Source organism: Astyanax mexicanus, chromosome 15 (genome assembly GCF_023375975.1).
Source record: "Astyanax mexicanus isolate ESR-SI-001 chromosome 15, AstMex3_surface, whole genome shotgun sequence".
Classification (NCBI taxonomy): domain Eukaryota; kingdom Metazoa; phylum Chordata; class Actinopteri; order Characiformes; family Acestrorhamphidae; genus Astyanax; species Astyanax mexicanus.
Window position 1 is genome coordinate 9176172 of NC_064422.1, and position 13224 is coordinate 9189395.

Below are 13224 nucleotides of genomic sequence, written 5' to 3' on the forward strand. Positions count from 1 at the left end.
TTCCATTGTCACACATAAAATCATACTGTTTTATTTTAAAGAGAGGTAAAGCTTAGGCTGACAAAATATCAAGGTAATTCAAATCCTTTACTACAATCTAAATGTATCTTTGATAAAGAACAAGGTCATCATGATGAACAGTTTAAAATGTATGAAAATCTAGATCAACCACATTTACCTCCATTAAATGATAATTTTGGGTTAAAGTTATAAGGTTGTATTTAATGTCATTTAATATCATTTGTTTTATGTTTTTTATATTCCGTTATTTGAGCTTAAACACTGACACATGACGGGGATGCACATGGTTTGCATTGCAGATTGCATTTCCAATCTTCCAATGGTGCATGCTGTTGCCATGGCAACATAATACAGTGTTCATGTCTAAAAATTATATTATTGCTGTCATGCAAAAAGCTCATATCTTCAAAATGGGAACTTTACAGCAGAATCCAGATTTACATTATGGTATGTCAAAAAGTTAACAAAAGCAAAACTGGAGATTTTCTGAGACACTGATTTTTGGGTTTTCATTGGCTGTAAGCCAGAATCATCAACAATAACACTTAAAATAGATTTTCGGATGAGAAATCACTGGCAAAAAACTAGTGTAACAAATGTAATATTTCTTTGTTAAAATTCTGATAACCATTTTATTATCTGAGATTAATGATGTTTATGGTCCTTTCCTTCATGACAATCATTAGAAATTGCTAGTAGTACAGATCTGAAGCTAGTAACCTAGCTAAATATATTTACAGTTCCACCTTAAATGGTGTAGCAGTGGCATTCTGGAACCTGAAATTCAAACAAAACACTGGAGAATACCTTCAGAATAACTTCAGCTTTCTATTGCAAAGGAATTGTGGCTAGATGATAATAAATAATTGCCGGATTACATCCCACATCAATCCTACCATCTGTTGCGTATCACAACACCGACGCTGTCTCGTCAGCTAAAGAGCTTACATCTCTGTTTACAGCAGCTAGTTTCCGCTAGCTATCTTGTGTAGATAACTATAGGTTTAAATCGGATCTCCGGTTGATTCTGCGTTTTACCGAGACATTAAATATACATTATGGGAAGCACGGTTTGACAATGTAGCACAATTTGACAGAACCATTCCTGTTGAATTTAATAATATAAAGCGGACTCTGGGGTGCCGAATCACCAGGTCTGAAGTAAGAGTTTAGTAGCCTTAGTTTAGCTGAAAGAAACGTTATCAATGCCACAGTGAGAGCAGTATCGCTTGGCAGCGCGACGCTGAGAGTCTGACGTTTAGCAAAGTTTTTAAGTGTTAACTTTATCTAGCACTCAGTGCTGTATCTTTATAACTAAGGCTGTATCTCTGAAAAAAAAATCTCCTTTTAGAGAGTTTTAGAGCTGTAAAATTGACTGTGGGGAAGGCAGCAGGTAGGCGTTCTCTGCTGCAGTGCTGTTAGCCAATCAAAGGCGATATATTTGCATGTATAAATATTCATGAGCATGAGTCAAAACCTTCAAAACTGTCTTTCTTCAAAAACAAGTAATTCAGTGAAATAAAGCAAATAATGGGCTATACAGAAACACCAGAGCACCTTTTTTCACCACATATGGCATTCATTCATACTAGAGACCACAACTAGACATTTTCAAATGAATGAAAAAATGATAGAATGAGACCTTTCAAATTGGAACAGCAAGAGGGGTAGTGGTACAAATGAGGAATGAAATCTGCCCAGTAAAACTGAGCGTAAAAAAGACTCATTTTTGAATCTGTCTGTGATTAATTTATTTCTCCTACACCTCTCAGTATTGCAATTTCACAAGTTTTAAGAACAAAAACAGGCCATTTATGGTTGGTTAGAGAAAGACAGACATGCTGTAATGAGTAACATGTTCTAGCCTGCTCTGAAACCACCTTCCATCAACACTCGTGTCGCAAGAAATTGCGCACAATTCCACAAGCTGGAACAGAGCTTCGCCCCTAGACACCTCGCAGGATTTTTTTTTTTCTACTGGCTTTTCAAGATTTCACTTGAAAGCCCACAAGCTGTGTACAGAGAAGACGGCCAAGGATTATACAGCGCGCTCTCTGTCTGGAAAGAAAGCCATAAAATCTATCTGCATTCGACGTTTTAATAACGTGCACTTTCCTGTGGAGGAATCAACCTCTTAACAGCTCTCTCCCCCTCCATGAGCCTCTCTAGCACTGTTACCGAAACATGCTTACACGTCTCGATTGTGTGAAGCATCATTAGGCCTCGGCTGCCTCTAATGAGTTTTCAAAAGAGGCAGAAAATGAGGATCTCTTCAGATAATGAAAGGCAATTCCTGCTTCCGGTCCTTCTTTAGCTTCTCAGAACCATCACTGATTATCTGTCAATAATATTTGAATCCTAGAAATCGCTGGTTCTACTTCTTTGAATGTTAAAAAATGTCCATTTTGGAAGTTCTCTGGTCCACCAAGAGCAGAGCTACCAGTCCAACCATCTTATCTGAGACCATTATTCCCTCCACAGGCTATAATTTAACACAATTAACCAAAATTAATCAGTTCTCTCTCGATCCTGTGGAGACTAAATCAGCGGGGTTCACGTCCGTCAACCCTACGTCCATCCGTCCATCCATCCATCCGTCAGCTCTCTCCATCCTCTCCTTCTCCTCTCTGGTCCTTGTGCCCTCTTTCTGAAGCTCCGTCAGACGCCACAAAGTCTGTGACCACCACCCGAGCCTCCCCCAGCTTCTTCACGCACCGTCCCACCGCCTTCAGCACTCTCTCCAGCCGCCGGTCCAGCGCCTGCAGGTGGAGCTCCGTCAGGATGGGCCTGAGAGAATCCCGAGCCAAAGACTCCCTCATCACGTCACTCAGCCGGAACTCGGGCCGGGACAGCAGCCGGAGACGCAGCAGCGTGGAGCGCTTGATGCTGCGGGAAAAGACAAGGCATTAAAGCAAATAATGCTAACATTGCTAACGGCACATAAAAATGTTCATTGTTGAAACATTCACACTTGCTATGCTTTAAACTGATTTTTTCATAAATATCAGAAGCAGTTCAGTACAGTGCAGACTTCCCAAGTCTTCCGCATATCAATAATGGATCCCTTATGCCCACAAGTCAGATAAAATCTCTCAGAATCTAGAACGAGGCGGCACAGACTTTTCCCCCCAATCGCGTGTGGGAAACACCATGTTCATGAAGTGCATACAAAACTGAGAGAGGTCTGATTGGCCTGTCCTCTGCAAAGACTCTGTGAGTCAGCCAGTCAGTTTTTAGTGTGGGTGGGCAATGTTTTTTTTTCTCCTCCTGAATTAGATGCGTTCAGGAGCATCATGGCTCCCATCAAAACTGACTACTCTAAAGCACAGTACTCTAATTCATTTATCTCAGCAATATGTGTGTTTTACCTGAAAAAAGCACCACATGTGATCTAAACATATGCAAAAAAACATACATACAGTAAAACGTAACAAGGAATTCTCATTTTTAACTAAGTTAATGTTTTATCCTGTGAGCCGAGCTGAAGAACAAAGTGTAGAATCTCCAGATTTCTGCTGGATGCTCCTCAGCCAGCATGTGTATATTATGTTCAGTTCCATCAGCAGCTCACCTGATTTACCACATTTACCAATTTACCAAAGCAGGTGTTGATTAATATGATGAGAACTAGAAATTAAACTCTATAAAAATGATGTTTTAAGGAAAACAGGGATGTAAAAGCTCTGCTTTTTGTAAAATTGCTGTTTGTATTTTTTGTAATGTTGGTGTTTTACTGTGTTAATAAACACTTACTTCACAGATAAAAAGCTTTTTCTTTACTGAAATTCTCACAGGTGGGACTCAGATTTGATTTTTTTATGGCTGCGACATGAATGTGAACGGGTAATTCGGAATTCATGCGTCTTTTTGCTTTTTTACGCTGCGCTACGTGCTTCTCTCGCGTACCCACACATCTCTTGGTGCAGCTGTGCAGCTATAGCTGCAAAAAAAACAGCAAAAGCAAACCGCCTGGCCTTTTTTCTCCTCCTCCTTCAGACCAGCTGTTTACTCTTCACTCCAGCAAAAGATGCTCCACATATGAGCTGTTAACTCATCCATTTCCCTTTAGAAAGCTACGAGTCTCACGTCTCTCAGATATGAGTTTTTTTTTGTTGGTGAAGAAGATGTTTATACAGGTATCAGTGTGCAGCATGTGAGACGTTTTAGGGACAGATTCGTTCACATTACAAACAGATACAGATCACTTACATTTGTAAATGTGAACCATCAAGATCGCCAAATCCGATCTGAGCAAAAAATATTTTTTGAGCAACGTGGCTTGTAATGTGAACATAGCCTTAAATGCCATAGAGACAGACCAGAGGGACACAAAATAACATTTGTAGTAGAGAGGTGGAGGATGCTGGTGTTAAACATTATCCATCTATATTAAACCTTGAGGAAACATCAGTAATTCTGTTTGCATTAATGAGAGAAAACTCACATGCAGCACTGAGTCAGGGGGGCCAGAATGGACATCTCATCATGAGAATGCCGCCCAAACCTGTAACACAAACACACACATTAGCTCATCTGTGTAAACTGAAAACACAGTTGTACTTATCAGACATGTTGATGAACTCTGGGTAACAGCACAAACCCTCTGGCGTTGTCTAGATGAAGCAGAAATCCGTCGTCTCCAAACTTGGTGAAGATTTCGTAGTGGTGTCGGTCCATGTTCCCTAAAACAGATAGAGATGACAGAGTTCAGGGTTTTCCTGAATGTCTTTGGGAGCTGATGGGCTTCATTAGCTCAGTTTTTCCTCTTTACCCAGATACATTGCAGCAGAGGTAACTCTTGCTCTTCCTTTCCTGGGGTGGTCCTGATAAGTGACTGCACTTGAGGATACTTCCTATATTTCTTAAAGCATTTTTTTCTTTACTTAGTTGAGCAGTTCTTGTTTCTCATAATCTGGATTAGAACATTACTCAAATATTCACTATTCACTGTATACCTGTAACTCTACCTCTTCACTACTTTACAACTGATGCTCTCAAACACATTAAGAGACAAGAAATTCAAGTAATTAACTCTTGATGAGTTCAGCACAGCTGTTAACTGAATTTATAGTGTGTTTATAGTGTCCAAACTTTTGACTGGCACTGTAAATCCATTCTTTATTTCAGGTCTGCAGCACATTCCGTAGGGCAGTAAAGCATTTTCCACTACAGTGTAAATGACTGAAAAGAATATGTTTTTGCACAAAGGATATCAAACAGTAAAGTGTGATGTCCTATTTGTTCTTCAAATCTTCTTGAAAAATATATAATCTTAAAGGAAGCATATGCTGTTGTAACATTTTAAGTGTGAATTTCTGCATTAATGCGGAATATATGTAATACGCATTAACAGTCTCTTCTCCAATAAAGCAGACATTTATAAAGAGTCCATGCTGTCACAGTAAATGGATCATTTTTGGTATGTATGAAAGTGCTGTGAAATTTACAGAATGAACTGCAGGAAAGGCATGAAAAATCTGGAATTTTAAGAACCCAAATCCCAGAAACAGGAGATTTACATGAGACTGCTATTGTAAAAGAAAAGTGCTTTTTAATATATTTTTTAAACTTTAAGCACTAAAATTAATACGTACATAAATACATACTAAATGCACTATTTAGGAACAACGTATCGCAATTTAAGTATATTTCAATTGTAATTAAGCTACTATATTTAAATACAACATATAAGCATTAGCTTGTGTTTTTGAGTGCTTTTTTCATATAACTTATGCAAACGTAAGCAGATTTAAGTGTGTGTTCTTTAAACATACTTTTAATACACCTGTATGAAAGTATATTGTAAATGTACTACTTTAAATGCACTTTAAGCAGTATTTAATGTGACTACATATATTGTCTAACAACACAATGTATAATTTAAAGCATATTGCTTAAAAATACATTTTAAGAAAATACAGAGGAAGAATATTTAATGTGTGTTTTCATTGAGTACATTAAACAAAAAATGTACTTTTAGTATTCTTTACCTAGTTTAAACATATTTTTAACTTTTTTACAAGGGTGGAGAGCACAGTGCTGGGTGAAGTGAGTGAGCTGTGAGGAAGACGGAGCTGCAGTACCTGTGAGGAAGTCAAAGATGGTCATGTCGATGATGTTGAGCAGTCTGTTTCCAGAGCTGTAAGGGTAGAGTCTCTTAATCGTGTCACAGTATGATGGATTCACCTCCCATCTGCAACAACCAAATAACATGTGACTTTAACAGCATGTGATTTTTTATTATTATATTGGAGTTGCTGTGATTATAGCGAGCTGGTCTAAAAAAGAAATACAGGTTTGAATTTGGTTCCTGTCTGGTGGCAGCACCTTAGTCCCCTGAATTACCCAGAGCTCCATGAGTAGGAGTTCCCTTATAATATGAGTGTGTAATGGGTTGGGAGCAGTAGCTCTCCAGCCCAGAAGGTTTTTAGAACCCAAGTGCAGAGCAGTAGATCTCAAAGCAGGTAAACCCAAGAGAAATAATAATAATAATAATAATAATAATAAATATATATATAATTGTTATATATATATATATATATATATATATATATATATATATATATATATATATATATATATATCAATAGGATATATAATAATATTATGTATATATAATTATTATTAAACCCCGCTCCACGCGGGGATCGAACCCAGGCTGTCACAGCCGCAGCCCAATGCTCTAACCGCTGAACCAGCGAGCGGATTGGGACGCAGCCGCTTTATTTGCCCTTAGACCCTCCGCCGAAAGGGGCGGAGCAACGAAAAACGGGCGGATAATGAAAACGGGTGGAAAACAAAAGTCCCGCCTAGCGTGAGCGAGAGAGAAGGGGAGTGAATCAAAACAAAGACCGCCGGTAAGTGCCGGCTACCTCTTATGGCGCGAGGTGAGGATTAATTAAACAAAGGGCTTCCAAACTAAACAAAGAAGTGAACTAAGGTGATTGTGGATTTTAACGCTTCTCCACCAGAACAGCGCGGGAGAGAGAAGGTGAGCGAGCCGCGTGGCCTCGCAGCTGTTTCACCCACACACACACAGACACAGAAACTCAAGAGGAGAGCGGTGGAGCACACAGCTCTACACAGCCACACCAAACTCGAAAGAAAAAGGGATAGAAGAAAATACTTTGGCGGGAGAGGCACGCCAGCGATGCTGAACAATGCTCTCTCCAAAGGGAAAGGCAGGAAACCGGCTGTTGCCGTAGATAGAGCAGGGAGGAAAAGAAAGAGCCGATGCTCACTCGAGAAACCGGCATAGATTCGCTCTGATAGCATCAAAGATCCAGCGCCGAGTGGCTGGTTGGCGTTGCTTTTGAAGTGTTCACAGCAGGTGTTGGTAATTAGCCAAATCAACCCTCGGCGCTGGGCTGGCGCGCCCTCCGATGCCCTGGAAGATGCCTCGATCTGGCACCAGCCCTTACAGAGTGTGTAAAAATCTGTTTACGAAAGAATTCCCTCTTTTCCACAAAAATCTATTATACTAAATGTATTAGCTTATCAGTTATGTCGTGACTGGATGTACAAGTGGGGAAAACATCCATAGCAACTCCTTCCTTCAGCCTAAAAACTGTTTAACCCTTGTGTGGTGTTCATATTTTTGTTACTCGTTTACTTTGTTAATTGTATTTAATTCAGCAAAATTAAGCAATTTTACATTAAAATGCTTTACACATGCTTGCTTCACCTAAATTGCAAACAATATAAACAGCTTACATGGTTAATATTTGCCCTTTACCTTTCTTATGTTACATTTCTTTCAAAAAGTGCTACTCTTTTTTTTATTAGTTTTTTAATAAAATGTAAAAGGAAATGAATTAAACTCAAGATATGAGTAGAAAATGTGTTTAGTTTCAAATTTACAAGTGAAGCAATGTTTATTAGCCCTTGGCCAAACATACTGTATGTAATATAAATGTGTAGGGGGGGGGGGGGGGGTACAGTGTGTGTTTATCGAAAATGTGTTTTGATATATGTTTTTCACAAAAAAATGAGCCAATGCCAATGAGTTTGAGTTAGAATTTTTTTTTTTTAGTATCATTTGATGAAAAATGAAAACGGGTCCCACAGACCCGAACACCACACAAGGGTTAAAGATGTTTTCAGCACATTTAATCAGTCAATTAAAATCAGTTTTTGGAACTGTTTTACCTTTACCTTTATTTTTAGGTACTTTGGGCCCAATCCCATTTCATCCCTTCATCCTACCACTTACCCCTACCCCTGTTTTGCATGTGCATGTCTAGGGGTAGGGTGTTTTGATTCTTGTTAGGCTGGAAGGGTGGATTATTGGAAGTGTTGGGGCTACATGCTCCTTTAAAATGAGATTTATTAGAGGCACACTTAAAACATAGGGCTATGAGTAACACTGGAAACATGGCACTGGTACAAGCGACCAATGAAACCTACAAATTTGGGTATTTTCCTTGTTACAAATTACAACAACCAATTGCTATATTACCATAGTTTAATGTGTACCTTCAATGTTTATGGACATTTTCTTCATAAGAAGCATAACAAGAATTGCTAGTAGTTTGTCTCAGAAACTACCCTGCAGGCACATAACAGTATTAGACATTATACTGATACCCACTCTTTGTCATTTGACGCCATGATCAACATTAAACCTGAAATTAACGTCTATTGACGTTGGTGGCCAGCTGGGTATCTAGCTACCTAGCTAACTTTCCCTTTCCACCTTAAATGCTGCAACAGACAGCCCAAACTGCTGCATTTAAGGTGTAATGGATAAATAAAATAAAAGCTAATCAAAGCTAATTTCAGCGCCCCATCACAGAGGAATTAAGGAATAGACAATGATAATTAATTTCTGCACCACCTGCCCCCTTTCTGAAGATATACGATGTCTTAACCCTTGTGTGGTGTTTTCATTTTTCATCAAATGATACTAAAAAAATATTTTTTCTAACTCAAACTCATTGGCATTGGCTCATTTTTTGTAAAAAACATATATCAAAACACATTTTCGATAAACACACACTGCACCGCCCCCCCCCCCCCCCCCCCTTTTTGAAAGAAATGTAACATAAGAAAGGTAAAGGGCAAATATTAACCATGTAAGCTGTTTATATTGCTTGCAATTTAGGTGAAGCAAGCATGTGTAAAGCATGTTAATGTAAAATTGCTTAATTTTGCTGAATTAAATACAAGTAACAAAGTAAACCAGTAACAAAAATATGAACACCACACAAGGGTTAAATTAACTAGTTAACCAGCCGCTAGGTTGCTGAACTTTAGCGCCCCAATGCTATCATATCATCCCAGTAGGGTCATCTACAGGTTCTTGAAGGGTTGTTCCAATTCTTAGGTGGAGGATTTCACTCCGTCCCCTTATAACTCTGTTCTAAGACAAGGGTTACACTAGAAAACAAGGGTTAGGGGTACAAAGGAGAAATGGGATTGGGCCCAAGGGGTTTCCCCATTCATATTGCTAAACGAATGCTGAGTAAACAGAATTAAACAGACGGAGCTCTGGTTTACAGCTAAAGAAGCAAAAACCTGAAAATAAAAATGAGTTGGTATCTGGGGTAGAAGTTGATCTGTACAAATTATATATTCTAAACCATTTTTTTATTTATTATTTTATATATTTGAAGCTTACTCCTCTCTCCCGGTGAAGGTGTAGGAGCGGATCCAGGGGTTGGGGATGGAGATACGGGGAGCGATGCTCAGGCCGGGCAGATACGCAGACATGGATCCCTCCAGCAGGTCCGGGTGCCCACACACTGCGTACTCAGTCTTACACACGTACAGACACTTAGCAAAGAAGCAAGTGTTGTTTGCTGACCAGGAGAAAAAAAAATATTTAAAGTAAATACAAATATATACAGATTTGTCAGTTTATTATTAAAGCCTACGTTGTACCTATGATCATTGACCATTTTATGAGAAACACCTACAGTTTGTGCTGCTGCACAATGTATCAGCTTCCCTCTATCATATTTAAAAAGTAATTACACCAAATGATTATGAATGCATTTCCAAATGCGAAACAACATTTATATACGGTTGAGAGGATTCTGGATTAATGACATGTTTTTATAAAATTGCATATCATTAAAAGGATGGAGGGATATAGGCAAGGTGTTAAAAAATAATTCCTTTAAAAAAAAAACTCTTTTTAACTGTGTGTGTGCATGTGTGTGTGTCCATACTTACCTGGAGAGGTGAAGAAGACACTGCGGAGATCATCACTGTGAGTGGTGTACAAGATGTCTCCTGTCACGTTGACGAATCTTCCAACAACAGGCGGAACTCTCCGGAAATCCAGCACCCTGAACAGAACGAGACAGACAGAGAATAATAAAGAATATTGCATCTTTTAAAAAACGTTTAAAAACCCACTTTTACTTTTTGGTTTTCAAGAGCAATCATGGGAAATGTGCCTAACCTTTGTGGTTTGAATGTGCTGTTTTATTTATTTTTTATTATTTCTAATTTTTCCCATTTTCTCCCCAATTTACACAGCCAATTACCCAACCCACTCACTAGGACTCCCCATATCACTAGTGATGCCCCAACACACCAGGAGGGTTAAGAAGACTAGCACAAGCTTCCTCTGATACATGTGAAGTCAGACTCCGCCTCTTTTCGAGCTGCTGCTGATGCTGTAGCATTGCTGAGCAGCATCACAGTGCTAACGCTCGGAGGAAAGCGCAGCGACTCGGTTCTGATACATCAGCTCACAGATGCCCTGTGCTGTGGACATCACCCTAGGAGTGATGTGGGAGGAGAGCGCCATCTACCCCCCCGGAGGGAGCAGGGTCAAATTGTGCTCCCTCTGAACGCCGGCAGCTTGATGGCAAAGCTGCATAAATGCTGTTTTATTTATTTTATCATTATTTATGTATTTTTTTTTTATTATTTTATTGTAAAGCACTTTGTGGCTCTGTCTTAGAAAAGTGCTCTGTAAATAAATGTTACTTACTTACTAAACGTGAGAAAGAAGAAGAAGTCTCAAAATACATGTGGTGTGTCAACTTGCCCACAGTTTTAGTCACTCTGGGCACAACTTTTTGATAAAAGAAATTTCACACAGTTCGTAACTCTTCCTCAAGGCTTCACTTTAAAGCTGACTGGTAGAGAGATAGAGACCGCAGGTGATCACCCCCCCCCCCCCCCCCCCCCCTCAGCCCCCCTCTATAATTACTCACTTTCATAATGAAAGCTCTGTCTCAAGTCTAATCACGCCCGGCCTGTTGAGAGAGTCTCATTACAATGCAGCCCTGACACACCAGACTGCTCCCAATCAGACTTCAGGAGCTCTGCTGTTCGTAATGAAGCCCTTTGTCTCGACACGCTTCAGATGTTGTGCAAACAGTTCAGTGGTCTCGTCCCGCAGAGCGCCGGGAGTCTGATCTGTGTTTACTTGTAGCTTTAAAGTGTGATTTTTTTTTTTTACGCTGTGTGAGATCAGCACTGTGTGTGTGTGTGTGTGTCTGTGGGGGTGGTCTGGCTTCTAACTTTATCTCACACCTTTAGGAAGATCTGCCGGGTAGACAACACAGCGGGAGGGAAAATACTCATTACAGGGGAGGCTCTTTTACAATACCTGCTTATTTTCAGACACGCTCAGAAACGCTTGCCAACGTCTGACGACTCAACTCACATCCCTCACAGCTTCTTCTCACATCAGCATGCTGTTATTATTATAGGTTTAGTTTTTAGCATCTGCTTTGTCTGGAAAATGTGTGAACTTTTGAAGTATATCTACATAAATTTAGTAACTTTTTAAAATTTTTTAACTTTTAAATTTACCTGCCATGCACACGATTGTTGATGCTGTTTATTGTTCTCCTGATGTTGGACTCATGAGCATTAACATTAGCCAATGTGAGAGCAGCCTTCAGTTGCTTAGAAGTTAACTTATGCTGCCCGTACACTACAGCATACAGCTTGTACAGCTTCAACTCTGCATATAAGCTTCTTTTTCACACTTTTTTTGCTACAACCTTGTATAGCAAAGAATCACAGTTTCACTGCTTTACATTTGCCTTTGTTTTAGATAGAATTAATGTAAAAAAGAACATCCCTGTTCTTTGTATTTTCCGTAACACTTAATAATACAGCCTGTGTTTTAGAGAGTACGTTCCCTTTACTTATGGTGTAACTTAAAATAAAATACTTAAAATACTTACCGGGTCCCAGGAACAAGAGTGTAACAATTAGGTAACTTTCTAAAACTTACCCTGTAACTGTTCTCTATAAATCAGTAAATACATAATACTTATGGGGTCCTATTCGCATTTAAATTTAAGTACAAATAAGACACAGGAGCAATTTCCTGCAATTTCCTTAAACTTGTGCATTTTTCATATAAAATAAAATATAATCATTTTGCCCTTTGTTCGTGGCAGTTATGAAGGCTTCATTTCAGTCACACTCCAGGAAATTATTTGTCACGTCCTGGTCTTGTCTCATGTCTCTGTGTGTTATTCCCACGTGACCTATATGAAAACATATAGTTTGTAATGTCAAGACTAAAATACAATAATATTTATATATCTATCATAACACAATCAGGAATGCTGAGATTTTAAATAAAATATATTCATTAATACACAGAAACCACAGGGTTTTATATTAATTGTTAATAAACCCACACCTCACCTGATTTTTGATTCTTACTCTTTAAGTACACAGTATTTACTCAGTAAATACTCAGAAACAACAGGGAGTGGGCTGTATTATGTAGTGTACAGTGTTTTACCGTTCTTACTCTGTAATTACACAGTACTTACCCTCTAAAATGTGGGCTGTATTATAAAGCATTACCAAATTTTCATTGATTGTAAACACCTGACCCTAATTTTACCTTTCAAATGATCTATATCCTACAGGGTCACATACTTTTTCCACACACTTTAAACAATTTTTTAAAACAACATTTTATTTAAACAATAAATGAACAAGTCTTTCTCTCTGTCTTATCTTGATTAGAATCTTGATAAACCATCCATGCAATCCATGAAACAAATCAGAAAAGGCCTCTAATCCAGTTGAGCTGAAGTGACAGAATAATAGAGGAGAATATACAGAACCTGTCCAGATGGAAGGAGGCGATCTCTGCGTTGTGTCTCTGAAAATCAACAAAATAAAAGAAGTCCTCTGGCGTCTCCTCGTGTCGCTCCTGCCTGAAAAACAGGAAATTTACTGCATGAACTCACATGTGTCACATACTGTATA

At 38.9% G+C, this 13224-nt stretch overlaps 1 protein-coding gene across 1 annotated transcript in view; it reads right to left on the minus strand.

The window, feature by feature from the left end:
- Positions 1 to 1110: 1110 nt before the first annotated feature.
- Positions 1111 to 13224, minus strand: part of fam20a (FAM20A golgi associated secretory pathway pseudokinase) — a 28051-nt gene continuing 15937 nt past the window's right edge. The window contains exons 5-11 of the mRNA XM_022669303.2: positions 13080 to 13172; positions 10198 to 10313; positions 9641 to 9821; positions 6105 to 6214; positions 4622 to 4703; positions 4466 to 4525; positions 1111 to 2907 (exon numbers count right to left, since the gene is read on the minus strand). Coding sequence (XP_022525024.2) covers positions 2619 to 2907; positions 4466 to 4525; positions 4622 to 4703; positions 6105 to 6214; positions 9641 to 9821; positions 10198 to 10313; positions 13080 to 13172 — 931 coding nt within the window. The 3' untranslated portion in view covers positions 1111 to 2618. The remainder of the gene's footprint in view (positions 2908 to 4465; positions 4526 to 4621; positions 4704 to 6104; positions 6215 to 9640; positions 9822 to 10197; positions 10314 to 13079; positions 13173 to 13224) is intronic.